The 26,172-nt window shown below is 35.7% G+C and overlaps 1 protein-coding gene across 2 annotated transcripts in view; it reads left to right on the top strand.

Moving 5' to 3' along the window:
• Nucleotides 1-885: 885 nt before the first annotated feature.
• LOC106091912 (tyrosine-protein phosphatase 10D) overlaps nt 886-26,172 on the top strand; it is a 457,577-nt gene continuing 432,290 nt past the window's right edge. For both annotated transcript variants that reach the window (XM_059368144.1, XM_059368143.1), the window contains exons 1-2: nt 886-1,199; nt 6,092-7,186. In XM_059368144.1, the coding sequence (XP_059224127.1) occupies nt 6,776-7,186 (411 nt within the window). In that variant the 5' untranslated portion in view covers nt 886-1,199; nt 6,092-6,775. The remainder of the gene's footprint in view (nt 1,200-6,091; nt 7,187-26,172) is intronic.

Below are 26,172 nucleotides of genomic sequence, written 5' to 3'. Positions count from 1 at the left end.
TTCCGAATACCTTTCATTTGAGCCAAATATTGACATGAATGTTCAATTTGTCTGATTGGAGGAGTTTTGGGGTTAGGATGACTTCCTGGGAACTTGGAGCCAATTTTTAATACCATATTCGCATTCCACTCTTCAATACCTATTATTTGAGGTTGGGGTGGCACCCCAGTTACTTGGGCCCAATTTTAAATATGAAATTCCTACTCTACTCCTGAATACCTTTCATTTTAGTCCCATATTGTCCCGATCGGTACACTTTTATTTTTGGGTAGTACTTTTGGGGTAAAGTACTACCGAGGGGAGGTGCAGTCCCCCCTCCGATATCAAAAAACTATGTAGCCTATGTTTCCTTCCAGACCAACCTACACAATCTGTGAAAACTTCAAGGTAATCGGTTCAGCCGTTTTTGAGTCTATACGGAGCAAACAAACAAACCGACAAACAAACACAAATTGATATATATATGTAAAATATAGCCTATCTTCAAACTAAACATTCTTATGCTAAAAAATGTCTGTGCAAAGTTTTATCACGATTTGACCACTTTTGAGGAGTGATTACAGAAGATGGACGGATAGACACACGGATACTTTTAGGAAGAACAAACTAGTTTTCCCTACCCTATGGTGTTATAGTCTTAAATAATTTTTAATAATTTTAGCAATGATTCAAACGGATTCAAATTTTGTCACCCATTTGCTCATCCATCATAGTGTATCTTCCCCCACATACAAAAGGTCATTGAAGATGGTAGATAAATTTGCCGGTACGATGTTTACCAAAAAGAGTACTCGTATATCTTCCAACTACCAACATTTGCATCTCTGGTCCACACACAACAAATACAAATTCCAATTAAAAAACCGCTCGCTCACAATTCATTCATTCATTCGAGTTTCAACCGTGTTCGAGCAAACAACGTGTCGTCGGAAAAAAGTGCGTGAGGTATTGTGGCGAATAAACGCGCTCTCGCTCTCTCTCTCTAGCCTGTGTGTGAGGTGTTGTGGAACTCAAATAGGATCCGAAAAAAGAAGTGTGGGAGAGAGACTCTCATGGTGGAGAGCAAAACGTAACAAACAACGCTACAAAGTGAAAAAGAAGAAGAAAAAATATTAAACGAAAATTCATCGGTTCGTGTGCGTGCGTACGTATGAGTGAATGTGTGTGACAACATCGACGGCTGCATTGTTGTTGGCTAAGTGAGTTAAACAAGTGGAAAATTAACAAAAATAAAATAGAATTAAACAAAAATATATATAAATATTTTGTAGTCTATCTGTATGAATGTGGATACATACAGACATGCATGTTTAAACAAAAGTAGAAGAAGAAAAGGTATACAACATCAAATAAAAAAGCAACAAACAACAAAGAGTAGAAATGAAAATGCCAGAAAAAAGTAAATACGGAAAAATAAATACAAACGCATACGACAGCGCCAAAGTGTGAGAGTGTGTATATATATGTGTGTGTGTGAAAGGAAGGTGTGTTTCTGCCAAACAAATTGATGATGGCTGTTAAGGAAATTAAAAAATAAAAAAAAACAAATTTTATTACAAAAATTTTGAAAGTTTAAATACAAACAAATTCGAAAAATGTTAAGAAAATTGTTTAATTTATTTTTAAAATGTGTATGATGTCTTAAAAATACCGCCCAACGCCCCTTTAACTCAGCATGTGTTCAAAAATGTTTTGGATTTCAAGTTTCTATTTCTGTTTGCCTGCATGTGTGTGACTTTAGTTTTTGCAGTATTTTTTGGTGTGTGGATATAATCTCTGCCTGATTGTTGTGTTGTGGTTTTACTAATAAAAGAAAGTCTTCGCCGTCTGATTTTCTTGCTATTGTTGTTGTTGTTGTCTGTCGAGTTTAAACGTCTCGTCTACCTTGCTTACATTCACACATAAGAAAAACAACTACCACTACCTTTAATCCACTTCCACACAATTTTACAATTTTTGTTTACCGTGCGTGCGTCGACTTTGTTTTTTCTTAATAGACATGAAAAAAACGCCAATGTGTTTTTTTTGTTTTTGTCTGTCGGTCTATAAGTCTGCTGACGCGTCGTCGCATACCTTTGCATTGCTGTTGCTTTCACGTTTGTCGGTTTTGTGTACGTTTTTTTGTTGGAGTAGAGAAACATAACAACAACAACAGAGCAATGCTGAATTCATATTGAGTTGGAACTTCCAACTCTCGCGCGCTTACACTCACTCACACACCACCCCTATTGCACAGGCAATCCCATAAAGGGGAGTTGCTGAGAGCAGAGAATGTGATGCTGGTTTTTGTTTAACGCTGCCTACGTCGCAGTAGACTCCGTAGCCCTATGACTCTGTGTTTGATGGTTTTGTGTTGCTATTGTTTTTAATAATTCCCCTTTTTGGTGGGGAGGGGAAACACAAATTTGTTTCTCTTCAAGTCTGACAAGTGCTTATGACAACAAAAACAAAATATGAGATCAACCCGTTGGCCAGGTCATATGATCTCAAATTTTTGAAAACAAATCAAAAAGAAAAAATGCAAAAACTATAATATAAAGTGCCAAAATAATTTGAGAACAAAAAATGAATATATTTTAAAGAAAGTGTTTTTAATTAATCTAAAAAATTATAGAAAATATGGAAAAATCTTGTTTTTTTAATCAAATATTCAATATTGTGCCACTTTTTAAAATCATTAAAAAATCCCCTTTAATTAAAAGCTTATTTGCATTACTCTGCGGTCAAGAACCCTACTCTGTGTTGGCCCAAATTCAAATTTAAGCAAATCGTAAAACAGAAGAAACTCAAATTCGAGAAGTTGAATATTTTTGCAATTTTTTGCTTTAACAAAAACTACCTACCTAGCGCAGAAAACTCGTTCTGTTATGATTTGTTTATTTTTATCATTACTACCATACGTACCATTCTTCGGCTTCCATTATTCTTTGTTTAACCTGTTTGTGTAAGTTTGTTGTTGGTAGTTTTAACGTTTATAGGTATATTGCCTATTTGTTTTTTCTTTTTTTTGATGTAGTCAATTGTGGGTTAACAATTAAAAACTTGTTAATAAAAATTCCCATATGTTACACATAAATTTTAAATTGTTTCGACTGCCTCCAATAAAATCTGTGTTATTGCTTTTCCTTTTCCTTTGCTTCTTTCGTGATCGATTTTTGATAGTTTGTTTTGTTCACATGGTAGGTATCGGTCAAACAAGTTTTCTTTACAAGTACTCGCGAATTTCTTCTTTGTATCAATTCGCCTCTACTCTATTCCATGCTGGGAGAGTGAAGTTGGGCATAGGGTTGCCAATAGTAGATTTAACGAACTGGAAGGCAAAAAACGTCACTTTTCTACCGCGGTGGTAGCCAAGAAGTTTGCTTTGATGTTTAAGCTGCTATTGGGGTGCAAACCATTGAAATTTTATAAGGAATTGTTCTAGAACCCTCCTTAACCAATGTGGGCAAACGGAAGGACGGACGAAAACGGCTAGATGGACTTCGAATAAGATATGGCACTATCGATGGTCCCAATAGTCTAATTTTAACGTCAATATCGAAAGTTTGAAACAGGGTTCCGGAGCAGGCACCTTTTTTCCGTTCTGCTCCACTCCCGCTCCGTCAAAAATTTTTTTGCTCCGCTCCGGAATATTTTTTCGCTCCGCTCCCTCTCCTTTTCTTTTAAATTGACTATTTATTTTTTTCTTATACACACCTTGGCCAATGAAGTGATGTATTAATATTCTTATTACGTTTACAACATCAAGCAAATTCAACTCCGATTATATGTATTCTTGATCGCCGTCTATATCGGGTTATATCCTTATAAAGTATCCATATAAACCGATATATTGCATTGATTTCTTGAGCCTCTAGAGGGAGCAATTCTTATTCGATTTGGTTAATATTTTGCAAAGCGTTTTTTATGACCTCCAACATTTTTGTGAAGTAAAACCTCATTTTTATCCAATTTGGGAGAATTTTTGCATAGTTTCTCCTAACAACTCCAACTCCCGATTTTACTCCATAACCGTCTAGAGGGCGCAATTATTATTCGATTTGACCGAAATTTTGAATAGTGATTGCTCCTATAACTTCCAACATCCATGCCAAGTATGGTCTAAATCCGTGTCTACTGCTCCTAAAAAAACAGATCATCCGACTTTACGTCTTAAGCATATACCGGAAGTAATTTTTAACCAAATTTGTTAAAAGAATGGCCGTGCCGAACTTGTTATATCCACCAGCATGGATATATTTATTATTCTATTTTAATAAAAACCTACTATATTTACATTAATTTCAAAGAATGCACCTATATGGATCATATTCGGTTCAGGTACCGAGAAGTGTATATAAGAAACAGTTTAAAATATCTTAGAATTCAGGTTATGAATGAGGATTTTATGGCTAAAGATCCCAGATATGTATACCGGTGTATATGGTTATTTCCAAACAATATCTGATATGGACAATACGCAGTTCCAAAATCGGGCGGCCTAGTGCAACTCCATGTTCCCAACTTATATTAACGTATGCCCCGATTTGGACCAAATTTGTTTCGGAAACGGGAAATTTAGTCCAACTCGCTGCTCTAAATTTTACCAAAGAAGGAAAATAAGGCTTTTTATGGGCTTAAGACCCTAAATCGGTAGATCGGTCTATATAGCAGATGTATCCAAATTTGGTCCGATCTGGACTATGTTCAGTTGGGCAACGAGAGGCCCAGTGCAACTCACTGTTTCAAACTTCAGCGAAATCGGGTAGCAAATGGGGCTTTTATGGAGTTAAAACACATTCGGAAGATCGGTCTATAATACAGCTATATATATGTATATATAAATATATGGTCCGATCTGGACCATAGTGAAATTACTGTCTGTAGTAAAATTACTTAATAAAAATCTTTATCTATGGTCGTGATAGTCTGGATATTGAGCATGATTTTGAGCGTCTATCAAATTTTTGTATCACACCCGACAACTGAGCCAGGTATGGTCTAAATCGGTTCATAACCTGATATAACTGCAATATAAACCGACCTTGGGTCTTGATTTCTAGAGCTTCTAGAGGGCGCAATTCTTATCAGATTCGGCTGAAATTAAGCATGAAGTGTTCTGGTATAACTCCCAACAACTATGCCAAGCATAGTTTAAATCAGTCCATAACATGATATAGCCGCCATATGAACCAACCTTCCGATTAGACTTCTTAGGCTTCTAGAGGGCGACATTCCACCAAATACTGGTTGATCTAAAAATGGTTTCTCAGTACTACGTGTCCAATGACGCTGAATGCCTGGGTTTGAAACCTGGGAAGAACATCCCAAAACTCTTTCAACAGTGTTTAGCTGATGAATTCTGATAAATGTTTTGGATAATTGAACAACAGAATATATCCTATAAAATACATTGCGCAATTTTCATACCATTGGGCTAAAATTTTGTACAATAATTTCTCTCATAACTCCCAACTGACTTTATAAAATTTGTTTTGATTCATTGATATTGTTGTTGTTGCTCCTATAAAAATGGATCTCCTGGTTTTAACTTCTCATCTTCGTTTTAATACTATCGATATTTTCTATTAAAAATATCGAATGTTGCGATTATCGATAGTTTGCCAGCTTTCTACTGTGCAGTATAAGGATCGACTCAGAAACACTTCCTGATTGAGTTTGACCAGTGTGTTCACATTTTATTCTTTATCGTTTGTCCGTCTGTCTTAGGGTAATCTAGAAGATTGATTTGTTATTCGTTAACTTCCATGAACATTCACTTAAGTGGCATTTCTTCCTTTGTAAATGAAAGCATTTTTTTCCTTACGGTATCGTCGTAATCCACATTCATTATTAATGAGACGCTATCATATCTCATAGCCTTCTTGGTGTGCTTAGGATTATATTCTATGGACAAGGGTAACCCTTTTTTGGAGACTATAGTTACTCACTGGTAATGAGAAGCTATTGAAGTTTGGCTTTGTCAAGCAACAAAACGAGTTATTCGACAAACAAATCTTCGACAATTAGCAACAAATGTAAACATATTAAGTAATTGTAAGCTTATCAACAATTTTGTAATTGCTTATCGAATTCTTTCCATCCATCATAGCGCAAACTACAAATCAGACTTTTTCTAAAAATGCTGACATATCAACAACTACTTGACAACCAAATGTTAACCCACAATCGTATGTATAATGACAAATTAAGCTAAACAAAAGAAAAAACCAAAAACAAAAAAGAAGCTTCCGAAATCATGACCAATTTACTAAAAACTTAACAACAATTTTACCAACAAAACTTAGTTTGTAAACAACCAACAACTCCACAAACCCAAAAAAAACCTGAGCTGCTCTTCAATCCATCGAGAAAAAAACAAAACCTAAGCTAACAACAACAAAAATTGCACAAAATTCCCGCTGTCTGTCTCTCTTTTGTAAGCTGCTGTGGTTGATTGTTGGTATTTTCTTGTCTCTCGCTCTCTGGTGTCTTGTCACTCTGTGAGTCTCTCTTTGTGCATCATCCGTATGTGTGTAATATTGTGTGTGCAATCCCCAAGTTAATTAAATTTTTTACTGGATACAACAACACCAACACCCGACATTGTTCCCCCCCAACTCAAACCAGGCTCATTCATTGGCAGTGTTTAGTGTTTTGTTGGAGAAGAAGAGAAAAGATAGCAACAAAGCAAAAAAAAAACAACAATAAAACTGGCAAAATAAAACCCATAATTTTTTTATGTGTGGAAGGGAAAATAAAAAATTATTAACAATAACAAAACAACGACGAAAAAATGTTAATAAATAAACATTCAAATGACTTGAAGTATTCAAAAATTTGTGCCGCAGTTGCCAGCATTGCCAGCTCGTCGACAAACACCACCACCACCGATTACCCCACCAGAAAAAATAACATCGACAGCAGCTCTATGAATAAATGCAAAATTAACCAACCCACCCCAACCATGACAACCACCAACAGCACCCCCTCGAAAACCTTAGATTGGATACGAGAACAGCAGCGGCAGCAGCAACAACGTCATTATCAAAAGTCAACTCCGCCAAAGTTTGCTACATCAACGTCGTCTGCTGCACCTTCATCAACTACTATGTCATCGTTTATGTCGTCTCTGTTCCCGTCACCTTTATTACAACTACAACGAAAATTTCTCATTGGATTTATTTTAACTATTTTATATATACAGGTGAGTGAATAACCCTTTTGATATACACAGTGTTGCCACTAGAAAATACAAAAATGTAGTTACCAAAAACACTTAAAACCAAAACGAACATATCAGGGGCTATTTCATTGTACTGAAGGAAAACAGCTGATTTGATAGATAAAGCAAAGACCCCAATTCTTGGGTCCCAATCTTTAAGATAAAAAGAAATACAGATTTTTTGGGTCTATCCCTGAAGATGTATAGTTAAAAACTATGCCTAAATTTGTTTTTATATCTTTTTCTAAAGAATGCAATGTGGAATACTTGTGAGAATAGTGATTTGAGTTCCACATGGAATGTAATCAAGGCTGTCTGACTGTGAATAAATATATTGGTCCCGTTGAAATATTAGTACCATGTAGTTCAAGAAACTAGGGATCCCAAAATCGACTTTCGACTAATCGATTAGTCGACTTTTTGGGTAAAAAAGTCGAAGTCGACTTTCAATGATTAAAAAGTCGAATAATCGATTTCGAAGCCGAATAGTCGAAAAAAGGCTGAACAGAGAAAAAAGCTGCACATATGTACAAGTTTGGATTTTCTAATGTTGCTACTAGGTTGCTAGGCAAGAACTGTTTCCAATTTGAGGATTCATTGCTCTTAGATTTACTTTTATTGCTATAAAAAACTCGTGCCAAAGTTTGTGCATATGCAAGTTTAATTTTGGGATAACATCATTATAAGTGTAAGATTCAAGTTAATGGTTTAATGCTTATGGAAGCTAAATTTGGCCCAAATGTATTTTTTTATCCATTATGTTCGAGGATGGGCTGTATAGGACTATACCTTTTCATTGCCCCCGCATAGCCTGGACTCCAGATTTGAAATCTAACGTATTTAATGTCAGATTTTACCTAAGTTTGGAAAAAATAATATACTAGGCGTCATATGAATCACAAGCTGTATGACGACGATAGAAAAATTAAACCCATCAAAATACAACGTTTGCGTAGGCTAGGTTTTGTTGTCCGAATGGATGAAGAAGCTCCAGCAATACTCCAATGGAGTGAAATGGAGAGCGACATCTCGAAACTGGGTGTCAGAAATTGGAGAAGAAGCGCAGAAGATCGATGCGCATATAGTTCGATCTCCAGATTAAACATCTTAAGCCTATAAAATGGTAATATATAGAATATGGTTCATTTAGGCCCAATTTTGGGTGTAGGTCCCATAATAACGTACCGCCAATTTTCGGTATTTTTTCTCTGAAACCCACATTTTGTCTAAATTTTTGTAAGAAACTTTTTCTCGGTCTGGCGAAAGTATAATCCATAGGCGAATCGACCAATATTTTACAGTAGGTTGTATATAAGGGTACATTTCACAAATTGAGATTTTTGCACCGAATTTAGCGAAGACTAGATGGAATTTAGAATAAATGGACTTCGATTTGTGGTAGGCGGTCTCTTTCCATGTTTAATGGTGACGACAACAACACAGTTTGGAAAATTCAACATTTTTGAAAAAATTGTCTTTGATAATCGAAACTTCTACTTTTTGCAAAAGTCGATTTTGAAGTCGAGTCTAAAAGTCGACTTTTCGCTCCAACTTGAGATCCCTTCATGAAACCTTCAGCTCATAATTTTGCGTTGTTTTATGACCAAAGCTAATGATAAATTGCTTATGGAGGCTAATTCATTCATATAGTAGCTCAAATATTACTTCTAAAACCCAACTCTGGTCAAACATAAATGAATTCGCTAAAGTCGAGCGAAGCTGACCTTGGGTATGCATGCTAAGTCGTCGAAACTAAAACTTTCTTAAATTTTAAGTGAAGAATTTCGACCAAAATCCGGACATTCGTGTGAAATAGTTGTTTAAACTTTTGAGAAGATAGGTTGATAAGTCCGTTAGTAAATCCCTTAAAAGTCCAAATCGGAAGATACATGCATGTATATGGGAACTATTTCTTAATTTGAACAGATTTCTATGAAATTTACCATTGATTAGAAGAGTCACAAGAGAAACCTTAGTGACAAATTTTGTGAAGATCAGTTAACAAATGACCTAGTTATTGTAATATATGAGTTAAAATGCGACGAACATATTCATGGAAACTATATCTAAACTTTAAATATTTTATTCAAAATCAGCACATATAGTTAAAATCATAAAAAAAACATTGTCCAAAATTTAGAGAAAATGTGTTAAGATATGTACTGAAAATCGATTGATACATACATTTGGGAGCTATGTATATAGAGCTGGCAAACTATTGATAATAGATACATTCCATATTTTCGATAGTTCTAGTAATAAATATCGATAGTATCGATACTATCGTTAATTCCCCATCACCTATATTTCAAACGAAAATGAGAAGTAACAAGTAAGAGTATGGTAAGATCGGCCAGGCCGAATCTTATATACCCTCCACCATGGATCGCATTTATCGAGTTCTTCGCGCGGTATCACTTTTTAGGCAAACACAAGTCATTGTGTAATATTTCATTCCATTCGGATAAGAATTGCGCCTTGTAGGGGCTCAAGGAGCTATATCCAAAATCCAAAAAAAACGTTAAATAGTCTAAAGACGTTAAATCTGACCGGTCCCGAACGTGGAAAAAAATGTTCGCCTCTCAATAAGTCCATTATTACTCGTGTTGTGTGGCATGTGGCACCGTCTTTTTGAAAGCACATGTCAAGCAAGTTAAGCTCTCCATTTTGGGCAAAAAAGTTGGATATCAACTCCCGGTAGCGCTCACCATTCACATTTACGTTACGATTCTTCTTTGAAGAAGTACGGTCCAATGATGCCACCAGCCCAGAAACCGCACCAAACTGACTTTTTCTGGATCGCATTGGTAGCTCTTGCAATGCTTCTGGCTGATCGTCACTCCAAAATTGACAATTCTGCTTATTTACGTACCTATTGAGCCAAAAATAAGCTTCGTTGTAAAATGGAAGAAGTGCGCGGCAGCTATATGTAAGTATGGTCCGATATGGGCCATACTCGGTACAACTTCTTGTTTCGAATTTTAGCGAATACGGACAAAAAATGCGGCTTGTACGGGCTTACGACCCTAAATCGCTAGATCAGTCTGTATGGCACCTATATCCAAATATGGTCCGATTTGGCCCCTTCAAAACTTAACCTGCATATAGAAGTAATACGAGTCTGTGCAAAATTTCAACTCAATATCACAATTTTTAAAGACTGTAGCTTAATTACAACTTGCGGACAGATACACGGATAACGTTAAATCGTCTTAGGATTTTACGACGTTCAGAAATATATATACCTTGTAGGTTGGAAGTCTATATTTCGATGTGTTGCAAACGGAATGCCTAAATGAATATACCCCCTTTGGTGGTTGATTTAAAAATTGCATATTCAATTAAAAAACAATTGAAAATGTTGAAATTTTCAACTAATTTTATAACTGGATCAATTAAAAAATGATTGACATTTTTTGAAAATTCCAATTAATTTCTATTTTTGGTACATAGATGTTTACCTCCTGGAACATGAACTTGAGGTGTGTTGTTTGAACAAGGGTCCGTGGGCACTCGTGGGAACCACCGCGGTGGTTCTCCAAAAATTTTTGCGTGTCGGGTAGGGGTGCCCTATAGATTTGTTGCTGTCGTCGTAGCAGTGTGTTATGCATAGAGGCGGCAGCCCTTAGCCGATAAAGGAAGGAAAGGGTAAGTCCGTCACGTAGAACCCGCTGCCATGGATTTGTTTTTGATTTATCGAAATGTTGGACGTATGGGTCTTTGAAATCTCCTTCCCTTTATATTGTAAGGGACAAAATAGCATTCAATTAAATTTACGTAATCACCATATTTGAACATTTTTAAGATTCGATTAAAGAAATGATTGAATCAATTAATTTTTAATTAATTAATATCAATTTAAAATGGCATACATTTTAATCACGCCTTTTATTGAAATGAATTTCATATTCAATTAATATATGTTTGAATCAATTAATTTTTTAATTAAAAACTATATAATTTTCCAATTTTTTATTTTATTTCATTTTATTCCACTTCATTTCGTTTCGTTTCAAATCATTTTATTTTATTTTGTTTTATTTATTTTGTTCTATTTTATTTTCCTTTATTTTATTTTTTTATTTTATTTTATTTTATTTTGTTTTATTTATTTTGTTCTATTTTATTTTATTTTATTTTCCTTTATTTTAGTTTTTTATTTTATTTTATTTCATTTCATTTCATTCCATTTCATTTCATTTCATTCCATTCAATTTCATTTTATTTTATTTTATTTTATTTTATTTTATTTTATTTTATTTTATTTTATTTTATTTTATTTTATTTTATTTTATTTTATTTTATTTTATTTTATTTTATTTTATTTTATTTTATTTTATTTTATTTTATTTTATTTTATTTTATTTTATTTTATTTTATTTTATTTTATTTTATTTTATTTTATTTTATTTTATTTTATTTTATTTTATTTTATTTTATTTTATTTTATTTTATTTTATTTTATTTTATTTTATTTTATTTTATTTTATTTTATTTTATTTTATTTTTATGTGATCCCAAACCATTGCGTCGTCTAGCACCATCATCGTAACATTACCTGTCTTCCCCTGTATATCGATTAAGCAGATACGTAGTTTTGAGCGTGACTTATAACTTTCAAGTGGTAATGGTACGGTCCGGTCCAGTGGGTTTGAATAACTTAACAAACAAAATCACTGGACACCCAAAATCACACACAGTCAGACAGACAAATCTAGATTTACTCACTCACATGTCTACATACTTTTGCGTATTTTTTATTATTCTCTTTTATTATTGGTGTGTACTTCTTTTGTGGTGGGGTTTTTGTATTGCATTCTTTGTCTTCCCTGTGCTTTTGTGCTGGGTCGTTTTCATTTCATTCTAGGTTTTCGATGGAGTTCTCTGTTTCTGAGCTCCGCTCACTTACTCACAACTAAAAATGTTTGCTTTTGGGTTTGTTTTTGGGGTGGGCTTATGGGTGGGGTGATGTCTGATAGTCTTGCGGTATTTCAAATTTGTCCGTCATGCGTTTGGCATGGAGTTTTATGGTCAGCTGGCTTACACTGAGCTTTAGCTGGTTTATCCATATTTTGTCTCTTGTTATTTTTATAAGAGAGTGAATGGCAATTTCCATTCAGTTTGTTTTTTATTTATGGAATTTTGTTGGTTTAAGTTGCATTTAGAAGAGCATTAAAAAGAGGTTTTTGTGGGCTTAAAACCAAACCGGTTTCTATGTGGTGCCCTGCTAAGGGTGATATGTAAATACTTTTTTTTGGGACGAAATAGAAATTAGCAACTTCATATGGAGGTCAGCCGGTTGTCTTCGTTGGTTATTGACATACATACATACATAAAACATGTGTGCATAGTTTTCACTATCATCCCAGGGAGGAATGGGTAGTTCACCATGAAAGGTGAGTTCATTTGGCCCATTACGATACCTTAATGGGGAAAATAAGTGTGGATGAAAAGGTAAAGAAAAAAGTGGAAAATACATAAAACATAAGAAGAAATCAAAGGATGAGAATTAGTAGCAAGCGCCTATCCAGCACACCCTGACATATGTTTACCCTGGAGCATGGACCCAGCCCATCTGAGTCTCTATTGGGTAAGTGCGAACCAGTGGTCCTACTCGTAGCATTTCATCCTGGTCCCCATCGAAACCATTCCATTTTATCCACGTACCCTTCCCTAATATCGGCCTTTTCGTTTCCCGTAATACCATCCTGAACCATTTTGCGCCATGTCGTATGCCGAGCGTATATTCAGGGATTCCAAAAAATCAACCACGCGCTTCAACCTCTCTGTCGTTGAACACAAAGCCTTAAGGGCCACCTTCTGACCAAATAAATTTTCGAAGACGGTAAATCATTTCCCATGGATTTCTTTTGTGGCACCTGCCTGACCGAAAGTTTGACAGTCTCACCGACACAACGATGTCGAGTGTTGAGGAATATGAGGATATATTCCTCAACCAGTTCCTCACTCCATATTGAAGACAGAGGTCTGACAATCTAAAGCACGGCATTCGCCTCCTACTCCTCCTTTCCTTTTAAAATTGGTTTCAGTGCTAGATAGTTTGAGACCATCTCAGTCTGTCACCGTATCTACAATGGAACAGTGGCCGTATCTGCTCACTTTCAGCATGCCATGTTATCTAAGCCTAAGCGCGAGCTTGGCTGCACAGTTCCTAATATAGACCTCAATTGGTTGCATATCCAGCATTGCAGGCCAGCACGCCAGTCTTTGCACCTTCTGGAACTCCTTGTTGCCAGTGATCTTCTCCACAATCTTCCACCACACTAGTGCTCATATGTCTGCACTGGCCTTAACGCTTACGTGAGTCTGACCCAGGCCAGTCTTTGTACTTTCTGGAACTACCTGTTGCCAGTACTCTTCTTCAAAGCCTAAGTGAACCTTTGGTGACACAGTCGCTAATATAGACCTCAATTGCCTCCAGCATTGCTTCCAAATTTGCCTGCTTGGTGAAATTTAACGTCCCCGTGATTCCGACACAGGGCAGTCTTAGTACCTTCTGGAACTCCTTGTTGCCAGTGTTCTTCTTCACAGCCTTACACCAAACTAGTGCTCATATGTCAGCACTGATTTCATTAGAGCCGAGTACATTCAAAATTTTTCTGTGACGCTCTCGTGAACTCCCTATTGCCAGAACTTCTTCTTCCACCATGTTAGTGCCATATATGTTACCACTGGTTTCATAAGGGCCGCGTTCATTCATCCAATGAATCATTTTCCCCTAGTGTAGGAGTAAAAGTCGCACAGCTCTTTAAGACTTCTTTTCTGCGTATTCTTATCCAGGACAGTTTCGAATCGAGGACAAGTCTTAGGTTTTTTGACTCCTTAGATTACGGCAGCGTGACCCCGCCCATAGACGGGAGCCTAAAATACGGTATATTGTATCTCCGAGGGTAGAGGACTAGCTCCGTTTTCCCTGTATTCGCCTCAACCAATTTCTCGTAGACAGTCTCCCCATAGACCTTTCCATGATCTCGCTGTTCGTCGTCAGAAATTTGCCTCGGGTTAGCAGCACGACGTCTTCCGCAATGCGATCATAACCGCACACATAGAAATTATGATTATCTTGTTTAAGTTCAAATGATTTGTTTACACAGCTGGGCATAGCAAGAGTACCTCCTATAGTTTTCATTCAACTTCAACTTGCAGCTTGTTCGCTAGCTCGGATCGTAGGGGGATTCCCCTATAACCTATCCTTGGACTTGTTCGCTCAGCCGGACTGTAGTAAGATTTCTTGAGAGCACTTTCTCTTTTTACACCTCTCTTAGCAGCTTATTGGCATAGTTCGGATGTAGAGAGAGTCTCCCAACATCCTAACAATCTTTTCTTTATCTAATTTTTGTTTTTCTTCTTCTGTCGCTAAGCACTGAAGATTTAGTAGTAGCCACCCTTGAAATAAATATATCTCATTACCGGCTGGCTTCCCTATATATGGCATACGTTTTACATAAAGTTGCTTCCAATAATGTAAAACCGTCGTCAATCATGAAGGAGTTGGAGTTTCTAGGCACCAACTCTATCGGAAGAAAGTTTATTAATAACTTACAAACTAAAATGTGCATTACGGCAGTAGTAGCCACCCTTGAAATAAATATATCTCATTACCGGCTGGCTTCCCTATATATGGCATACGATTCAGAGATGCCGCTTTCAAACCTTAGGTTGCTGGCTGAAGCCGCTTCTGTACGGAAAAAGAGCCTGATTGTAGGAAGTGATGCTAATGCACATCATCCATATAGGGTGAGCTGCTTATCGAATATTTTATAAGTTGCAGTCTGGCGATTTGTAGTAAAGGGGATAAACCGACATTTATTACCAGGAACAGGCAGGAGGTACTAAAGGGTGATTTTTTTGAGGTTAGGATTTTCATGCATTAGTATTTGACAGATCACGTGGGATTTCAGACATGGTGTCAAAGAGAAAAAAATGACCCTTTACATATAAATTTTGTATCGGAAGATATAAGCGCAAGAATATGCTACTAGGAAGTGTTGGATGACTACAGCTTCTCTCATCATCATCGTTATATTTGTTTCAGCCTTGGAAAAAATACTGCAAAAGTGGTCCTTCGGCTAAACAGAAGAAGGGCGGACTGGGATAAATTTCGGCGCAAATTCTGCACGTCTATTCCTTGTAGACCAGAAAAGGAGGTGGAAACTGCGAAGGATATAGACATAATGGTCAAGTGGATCACGAAGGCCCTGAAGAACTCGCTTGAGTCAGCATGTCCTAGTGCCAAGCCAGGGGCACCACACGATTGGGACATCTATAAGGTTGAGTGAGCCAAGAAGATATAAGGGCGGGCTGAGAAAGGCTCAGAACAAATCCTGGGTAGAATTCTGTAGCTCCGTGGTGGATACACCTGAGGCCTCTGTCCTCGAGAGCTATTACGGTGGGGTTTATACAGAAGTCAGAGAATGTATGGACAATGTCTACTGACTACTGGTTGATACACATTCACTGGGAAATTCTCCGAAGGATTACACGTCGGCGGTTATTAGAGAAATTGTGTTTGAGCCGAAAATCCTTTGGCCGATAAAAAGTTTCGACTCCTTTAAGTCGCCAGTCGCCCTGATGATGTATCACCGGTTGAATTACAAGTTGTGTCTGATAGACTGGTTCCTTGGCTTAGGGAGATATACTCTGCTTGTATCAGCATGTCATATATACCTGTGGGATGGAGAGACACGAATGTCATTTCGAAAGCAGAAAATCCTTAGCACACGTAGGCGATAGATTTTCATCATATTAGTCTGCCATACTTTATGCTGAAGACTCTTAAGAGGTTGATAGAAACTTATCTTAGCGCAAAGGTCCCGGGAGTCACGGCAGCAGCGTGCATATAGTAAAGGCAAGTCCACTGAAACAGCCATTCAGGACCTAGTCGGCTACATAGAGGGTTCTCTCGCTGTCAAGGAATATAGAATGGTGGCATTTCTTAACATTAAAGTTGCTTCCAATAATGTAACACCGTCGTCAATCATGAAGGAGTTGGAGTTTCTAGGCACCAACTCTATCGGAAGAAAGTTTATTAATAACTTACAAACTAAAATGTGCATTACGGCAGGCTTGGGATCTGTGGATCTAAAACGATGGGTCAGCAGGGGAACCCCTCAAGGAGGTGTACTGTCTCCTCTACTTTGGAACGTAGCCCTTAACAATATATTGTTGTCTTTGGAAGAAAAAGGTGTAATATTGGTCGCGTATGCTGATGACGTGGCCACTGCGGTTAGGGTAAAGTTTCCCAACACTCCAAGCGATATACTTCAGGAAGTCCTACGAGCAATAGCGAAGTTCTCCTTGGGAGAAGATAATGTTTCATTTATAGAAAGCGCAAAATAACTAGGTGTTTTCCCAGCAATCTATCAGATATACTTCAGGAAGCAAAGCGGGCTACCGAAAGTGGTCTAGGTATAAATCCGTGCAAGACAGAAGTAGTTTTTTTCAGCAGGAAATACAAGTTACCCAAGTGTTCCAGGCAGTGTAGATTACACCCAACTTTTTTGATAAAAAGTACTTTACCACTATTCCGGATAGAAATGTCTTTTGGTCTTTCTATGAAGTAATAACAAATAAATGAATGATTGAAAATTCTCTATATCAGAATAAGTGCGAAAAAATCCCTTAGCTATTAAAAAAGTTCGCCCAGTTTCATATAAGAAACTTACAAAAACTTTATATTACGAACATGGAGTATTAAATCTCACGACACAGATGCATGTGTTCAATTCTGAAGATCTAAAACAATTTCTCTAGTCAAAAATGTGTGTTATTGCAGTGATATGATATGTGTGTTATTGCAGTGATTATGAGTATAAATAAGTTCTCCAAACAATGGATTTTAGTAACTGTATTTTCACTACAAGTTTTGGCATCATCATTACTTGGCACACGTCAATTTTTAGCAACTTCATTCGCAGGCTCACTATATTCCACACAATAATAGCGCACAGTGTAATTCCCGGATTTTTTTCAACAGTTAATTTTTCCACAATATCGTACATTAAGTGCATTGTCATTAATTACAGTTGTTTTTTTTGTCATATTTCATATTTTATTAATTGACAATTTAACATTTGCTCGTTGCTTAATTATACAGTCATCATTGCCATTACCACCTCTCTCCCTTTGGAATCGAATTTCCTCAGCTCTCAGTTCAAGCTGTTGTTGATTGTTAAAATCTTTATTTAAATGTTTGTTCTTGATGTTTTTTTTTGCCATGATGATTACTATAATTATACATTATTTAATATCTCCCTTCTATTACTTTTTTTTATTACAACAATAGAATTACATGGAAACAATTCATTTGTATTGTATAGAAAAAACCTAATCATAACTGAACAAAGTAGAGTGAAGGGGCATTATCGGGCAGGTTTGAAATAACTGACTTAAGTAATTTAGTAGGACTCTCTCTCTATCTCTTAAAATGCATCTTTCAAATGAGTTAACTGTAATACGTTTAACTGTAATACAATTAACTGCAATACTCTCAACTGTAATACGCTTTACTGTAATACGTTGATCTGTAATACGCTTCACTGTAATACGTTGATCTGTAATACGCTTCACTGTAATACACTGATCTGTAATACATTTAACTGTAATACGCTTAAATGAAAATGCCCCTTAAATGCCACTTAGTGGATAAACCCGTTCATATTAGGTATTCGCTTTAGAGCATTTTCACTTAACTGAAAATACCGTTTAACTGAAAAAGTTTTTACACACCAAGTTTCGTTTTCTCATAAAACTATTATCGCATAAGTGAAAGCTTTTTGAAAGAAAAACTATTTGCAATTAAAAATTTTCGTTCTCGTATGCCTTGTCGCTTAACTGCAAGATAAATTCACTTAACCGAACTATGCTTATCTGAAAATTACGGATAAGATAAACAAATAGGACTAATTTTTAACGGTTCTAGTATATGGTTTTGAATGTATTTAAAATTCCATACATTTTGTTTTTATTTATATACAAACCTTGTTTGCTGCCTCAATTAACTAAACTGGGTTTTATTCTCTTTTAATTATTTGAAAATACAAAGCCAACCATTTAACTCCATTAGTCATAACAAATTCAATGCAATGTGGTGGCTGAACCCACAAACAGAAAAAAACAAAAAACCTTAAGCAATACATTTTTGGAAAATATAATTGTGCTGTGCCACACCATTGGCATTGCAAAATATGAGAAAATGAATCACTGAATTTGTGGGAACGCCAACTATAAAAGATTAGCTGAAGATTGTAAATGAAATATTTTTTTTTTTAAATAATGGTAAAATTCATGCAAAACAATAAAATTGGATATAATCTTCAAACTAAGTATTTTTTTCATTTTGTAATTATTTTCATAAAATCTCAAAGAAAGATTTGTATCTGCCTACCTCTCTGGGAAAGGTAATAACATATTTTCTCCCTTATCCATCTGTTGAAGAAATACATGTTTGTTTAATTACTATTCACAGGCCTTTCAAGAGGCATGCGTTGGCCTAACACTTCAATTGCGTGAGGCTTTTTGTTTATTGATGGTATGTGAGTTGGAGTTAAGTCATTGCCAGACATCGATTTTGTTTAGACAATCATGGCGTGTGAAAAGCCTTCAGACATAAGATTTTTTTCACTAAATATTTTGGGTTTTAAGCCTTAAAGGTTATAACACATCATGTTTATGGTCAGGGCTGTGAAATGAAAGGTGAAGATAATGGTTACCATCAGCAGATGAAATATACCTCCAACATATTTATTGAAATAAATAAAAAATTTAAAAAATTCAATATCATGAACTATGAATTACCCATGATCGGATGATTGGTGTATATTGTGAATATAGCAAGACTAGCACCCCGTTGGTCCGCTTCACTACCCTCTTTTTAGTGTAGGACATCCAAATGCCTAGTTAGGCCCTCAGTTTATTATTTTATGAAGTGTTGTAAGAATTGCGTATAAAATTTCAAAAATCGGCCCCTTCTGTAAAGAAAGTACCAAATAGTACCAAGGATAACAATACACCGGAAAAACCATTAAATCACCCAATATATATGGTCAAGGTATAAATAAATCGCAAATTTGAGCAAATTTAGTACCTATTTTGCACTTTGGATCATTTAGTCCCCACTATATATCTCCTTGTACCTACATGCCAAATTCCAGACCTCTAGCTCCATCTGCAAAGAAAGTACCAAATGGTACTAGTGTTGGCACCAAAATGTATGAATGGTAAATAGGTCCTTTAGCCACCCATTATTTATTTCTTAATTGTACCCACATGCCGAATTTCAGACCTCAAGATTCATCTGAACAGTAATTACAAAATTGTACCAATTTTGCTACTAAAATGTACGAATTTTGAATAGATCATTTACATCCCAAATTTGGGTCCTCTAGCTCCATCTGAACAGAGAGTACCAAATGGTAGCAAAATGTGCGAATTTTTAATAGAACATTTAGTCACCTATCATATACTTCTTAGTTGTATCTACATGCCAAATTTCATACCTCAAGATCCATCTGAACAGAAAGCACAAAATAGTACTAATTTCGGTACCAAAATGTACGAATTTTTAGATCATTTAGTCATCCTTCATTTATTTCTTAGTTGTACCTACATCCCAAATTTCGGACCTCTAGCTCCATCTACAAAGAATGTACCAAATATTGGGTTGCCCAAAAAGTAATTGCAGATTTTTTTTAAAAGAAAGTAAATGCATTTTTAATAAAACTTAGAATGAACTTTAATCAAATATACTTTTTTTACACTTTTTTTTCTAAAGCAAGCTAAAAGTAACAGCTGATAACTGACAGAAGTAAGAATGCAATTACAGAGTCACAAGCTGTGAAAAAAATTATCAACGCCGACTATATGAAAAATCCGCAATTACTTTTTGGGCAACCCAATAGTACCAGTGTTGGCATTAAAATGTTACATTTGTGAAAAAATCATTTAGTTGGCCATCATATATTTCTGAGTTTAACCTACATACCAAATTCCAGTCCTCTCAGCCCATCTGCACAGTAAGTACCAAATGGTGCCGATATTGGTACACAAATTTACGGATTGTAAAAAGATCATAGTCACTCATCATATTTTTCCTAGTTGTACCTGCATGCCAAATTTCAGACCTCTAGCTTCATCTGTGAAGAAAGTACTAAATGGTGCCAATTGCGGTACTAAATGTACATTTCCTCCCGTTACCAGTACTATTTTTTTTAATTTTTCTTTTTACCCTCATGCTTTTGCACCAGCCGCCTTTAAAGTCAAATTTCAAAATTCTACATGTATACATCCGCCCTGTATTAAGTTCACCCATTTCGTACCTTTTTGGTATTTTTTTTTGTACCCAAATGTAATAATTTCCAAAAAGTATTATTCCAAAATTCAGAGCTCTAGTTCAATTTACAAAGTTTTTCAACATTTTTTCCACCATACCTTTTTTTTCGAGACTCTATTTAATTTGTGCCTAATAACATAACTCTAGCCATTTCCGTTCGCGCTGGGCAACAATGTACCATTTCGTACTTGTTAGTACCTAAACGTACGAATATCACCAAATTCAGACTTATCCCGTGCCTATGACCCAAGACCAACATTCGTGCAAAATTTCATAATCCTAGCTTTATCCAGTAGTCCCCACCCTACTTACGGTAGGTGGGGACTGTCTCAGTCCGCCTACTATTAACTCAAAGAAGTAGAAATGTTCAGAGTTCGTACTTGAGTATCCACTGATATGGATGCCTCTAAAAATTCAACCTCATTAACAAAGTTTGTATTTTGTAACAATCAAATCAGGAATAAAAAACGTCAGATTAGGGCGATTCAAATGAAATTTGTTTGCACTCTTTTAGTAAACTAAAAACAAAAAGTTGGTATTTAATTTTGGGTGGGGTGCCAAAGGGGCCGCCCCTCACTCAAAGCCCGACAAATGGTTCTTTAGGGATAAAATGAAAAATATTTGGCAGTAGAGCACGAATCTGATCTCAGCTTTCGGAACCAAGTGTCTAGGGACTGCCCAACACACCCCCACCACAAATTAAATCCTGGCAACGGACCTGAACAAAACCAAGGCAAAAAACTCGGCATTTGAAAAATTTTATGATAATCGGACAACAAATGCGACCTGTATCTTGATTGCAATTGGTCAGGAAAATTTTTTGAAAAAAAATTCATAATTGAGAATTTTTTTCTTAAAAATTAAACTTGGATCAAATTTTTTTTAATCAGAATTTATAAATTTTTCATTATTAAAAACTAGTATCTAAATTGTTTTTTTAAATTCCCACTTTCGACTTGCCATATGCTGTTTTTTTTGTTCATGACTTCTTACAGTAGATTTTGTTGTTTTTGTTTTTTGGTCAAAAAGGTTGAGTTTATTGAATACAAAATCCTTGAAACACTCGAAAAAAACGACAGGTAATTATACAAATACAATGAGCAAAAAATTTCGAAAACTGGCGTCATTGATATTGAAATAAGAAGTCAATGCGAAATGCATGAGATTAACTCATCCATAATAAAGAGATCGATTTTAAGTTCGGCCAATGATTGATGAGGCAATTAGGTAATGCCCCCAAGCGACAATTTCATGGTAATGGAGTATGGGAAATAAATAAAGACAATTAGAAATAGACAAGAACTACCAAAAGCATGCTTCTTGGTTACCAACCATCATGTACCACCAATGTACCCTTATTAACTGAGTTTGAATATCTGTTTGAAGACTGATTCGGATCATACTTGGCATCGATGTGGGAAGTGATACCTCAAGTCTTTGTTCCAAATTACAGCCAAATCGGATGAAAAATGGAAGCTTCTTGGAGCTAAAGAAGTCAAATCCGGGGATCGGTTTATATGGGCCATTTGGAATCCCTAACGACCTAGATCAATTAGAAGTATCTGTGCGAAATATTAAGCGGCTAGCTTTTCGCGTTCGACCGTTATCGTGATTTCGACAGACGAACGGACGTTTATGACTAGATCGACTCAGAATGTCGAGACGATCCAGAATATATATACACTGATAGAAAATTGACTGTACTTTGCCAATATCGCCTTGTATTATTTTGTTCGCGTCATTGCCAAAGATTTTTAATACCATTTGGTATAAATTCAATACCAGTATTCTTGTCATCGCGGCAGAAGTGTTGTTGAGCTTTGTGCTTAAAATATTGACACAAAAAAATAAAACATTTTAATACAGTTTGAGTACGTAAAAAAACCTGTTCAAATACTTGAAAGCGGTGAAAATGGAAATAATACAAATTCTAAGGACATTCTACATCAAAAATTTGATAGTCTCTTGTGTGGAAAACAGTGTGGTGTACTGTGTTGGTGTATTCATATGAAAACCACTTCTAGGAATCAATGGATATGCAATAAATTGCTGAATACAAAGAATTGAAGTTGGTTATGGTGTAAGATTGCTTTTTGTGATTATTGACATAAATAATCGGAATAGAATTAGATTAAAATTATTTTCAATGTTTTTTTTTTTGCTCATTAGGGGGTGGAATGAACAATAACGGTTTGGTACTAAAATCAATAACGGTCTGGTGCTAAAACCAATAACAAATCGGTATTGAAACCAATATCAGTTAGGTAATAAGGCTAGTACCAAACGATACTTATTATTTTATTGCTGAGCTGCTTTACATATTTATATCTATAGTTAATATCTATAGTTAACAATAAATAAAAAAAATATTCATAGTCGGAACTTTCAGGATTCTTACTGTCAGGCATATATGCGAAAAGACTCCACACAGCATGCCCACATGCCATTGTGCGCAATATTATACCAAACCATTTTGTAAGTTCAAAATGTACGCCAGCCCATGTAGAGGCTTGGGTTGGCTGCTCGAAAAACTTTCTGGCGGTATTCCCAGTGTTTGTATTCCCTGAACCTGTCGCTGAAATATCCATTAAAATACCCATTTATGTTTTTAATACAAGTTGAATTTTTCTTTAGGTTTGTAGAGCAATTTTTTATTTTCGCCACGAATTTGCCAATTCTGTTGGCGATATGAATAATATACTCGAAGCCATCAATACAAAGAGCTTTACTTCCTCAGGAGTGTGCGGAACAGGTGTTTTTGGATCAAAATCTAAAGTTTTAAGCATTTTTAACTTTGAAACAATCTGTGATGCACTTCTTTTTCCAGCTTTGTTAAGACTTATGCTTGCAGCTACCATTAACTCTTAATGAGGGTTTTCATTAGCCATGAATGCAACTTTATGTTTTTGAACCTTACTTGTGCACTCTGAAAAAGGGGTTTCTTTCCGTTGGACAATGTCCGGATTTAGGAAAATAATGTCGTCATCTAACCACGTCTTATTTCGCTCTTCAAAAAAAAAACCAAAATTCTGTGACTTTCTTTCCATTTTTGTACGAGTTTGGTAATAAAATTTCACAATTGTTTTTGAATTTGGTGGTATTGTGTTTCGCTATATTTTAAGCGATCAATAACGTTAGAAAATATATGATTTTCACCATTAAAAATGTTTTTGTTGGCACTGGCTCACTATGTCATAAGGGTGCGTTTAGATTCAGGCATTATAACCAAAAACAGAAAAACATAAAACTTGCAAAAACTAGCAACCAATTTTTTAACTTGACATAGATAACTACCCATTTAAACAAACTATACAAACAATGAATCGAATCCAGTCGAATCCACCCTACTTTTGTTCCACGCATAATTGGATTTAATTTCTAAAAACACTTTCACAAAGGACATTTTGTTTTTCCACAGTTCAGCACTAAAACAAACAATCACAAAACTATTTTTTATTATTTAAAACATACCTGTTAATAAAAATACTAATGCAAATCCCTTTAAAAAATTAGCTTGTTTTTTTTTTTTTGCTGTCAACAAAATTGGACTTGACAAAGGCACAAAAATGTTGATTGCACTTGCTGCAACATGTGCTAAGTTTGAGTGCTCACAGCTGTGCGAATATTAGGATCAAAACAAAAAAATAAGCGTTAAGGCTTATACTACAGAAAATAATAAATAAATCTGGTCGAATTCTTAATTTGAAAACTTCGCTAAAATACCGCTAGTTTGGGCATATCGTCCACAGTGATACGGTCTGGTGCTGAAATCAATAACGAATTGGTATTAAAACAATAACCAGCGCGCTAATAAGGCTAGTACCAAACGGTACTAAACATTTAATGTTTCATCCATACCATCCGGTATTGTTTTAAGACCATACAGTATTAATTTAGTATCAATACCGTATGGTATTGAAACGAGCACATTTGGTTTCAACTTTTCTCTGGGTAACTTTATGGGATCGCGGATCCATATTTCGAGGTGTAACAAACAGAATGACTACATTTGTATACCCCTATCCAAGGGTGGCCACCGTAGCGCAGAGGTCAGCATGTCCGCCTATGACGCTGAACGCCTAAGTTCGAATGCTGGAGAGAACTTCAGAAAAAAATATTTCAGCGGTGGTTATCGCCTTCTAATGCTGTCGACATTTATGAGGTACTTTGATGTGTAAAAACTTCTCTCCAAAGAGGTGTCGCTCTGCGGTCCCTTACCATTGAGCTTAAACTTGAATCTGACAGCACTCATTGATATGTGAAAAGTTTGCCCGTGTTCCTTAATGTTATGTTCATGGTCAACTTTGCATTTGCATCCAATGGTGGTGTGTATAGTAAAAATAGTTTATGAATATGAAAGTATATGAAAGTCAGCTTTACAGGAGGTCATAACACCCAATTTTTATTCGGGCGTTGTGACCTCCATACATGCGGACATAACGCCCAATAACAAAAATGACGGAAAGCCCAAACAATAAGCCGTTGTAGATTTTTATAAACATAATGCAAACTGGTTTTATTCTTAAAAAAGAAATAATTTATAAATAAAGTCCAATGGGCGTTCTGACGAATTTTTGGGCAGCTATAAAGCCCGAACAAATTTCGGGCGTTATGAACGCATCAGAGTAGGTCATAACACCCAAAAATTGGACGTTATGTCCCCTAGGCGTTATGACCGGTCACCGAATTTTGTCGTGTTTGTTTTTTTTACGGAGTTTTAAGATTTTTTCAACTTTTCATTTCATTTGGAATGCTTGGACTAAAAACTACATGCATTTAGTGACTCACAGACCTAGTTTAAGTTATAACATATTCCATTTGTGACAAATTATTGGCATGCGTTTGATTTGACGCCACCCAACAGTGCAATAATTATAGCTGTTAATTAAGATTTACGCACACCTTTCGGAGAAATCAATTAAATGTTTGACAACTATAATTACACAGACTTGCGACAAATTTTTAAAATATGTAATATGTAACACGTGACTGTGATTTGTTTTAAAATGTTTCAGCATTGCAATTATCTAAGATGTTTTTAAACAGCGTTTCATTTTATCAAAAGACTTGTCATCCCAGTTGACTAACAAGACGTTGAAAACTCTTGATCCGATTTTAAACACAGGGATACGACTGTCTATAGAAGCATTTAGAACCAGCCCTGCTGATTTAATGCAGGCTCTTACTTCTGTTGCACCTTTGCAAATAAGAAGACTTAGACAATCATTAAATTTTACTCTACAATGCTATCGATTCACCGACACCCACTTTATGGAAGATTAATTGACCAAAATAGACTTGATCTCTACAGATCCTAGGCACCGCAGAACTATCCACTTTATCTAAGGAATTATGATAAATTTTCGAAATTGCGGGAGAAATATAAGCTCGACATCTAAAATAGCCCCATGAACATTTTTTGACACCAACATTGATTTTTCTCTGGCCTATTGCAGGAGGACTGAAATGTCAGCTCTGAAGACCGAGAAGCGTTATTTGGAGATTATAAATACCAAGTTTCATAATTATGCGAAATATTATACTGATGGCTCGGTAATATATGATAAGGCAGGATTTGTAGTTTTAGGAATCGGTCTAATGATTAAAAAACGATTGC

The sequence above is a fragment of the Stomoxys calcitrans genome, chromosome 4 (genome assembly GCF_963082655.1).
Source record: "Stomoxys calcitrans chromosome 4, idStoCalc2.1, whole genome shotgun sequence".
Classification (NCBI taxonomy): domain Eukaryota; kingdom Metazoa; phylum Arthropoda; class Insecta; order Diptera; family Muscidae; genus Stomoxys; species Stomoxys calcitrans.
This window is presented reverse-complemented; position numbering and strand designations above follow the sequence as displayed.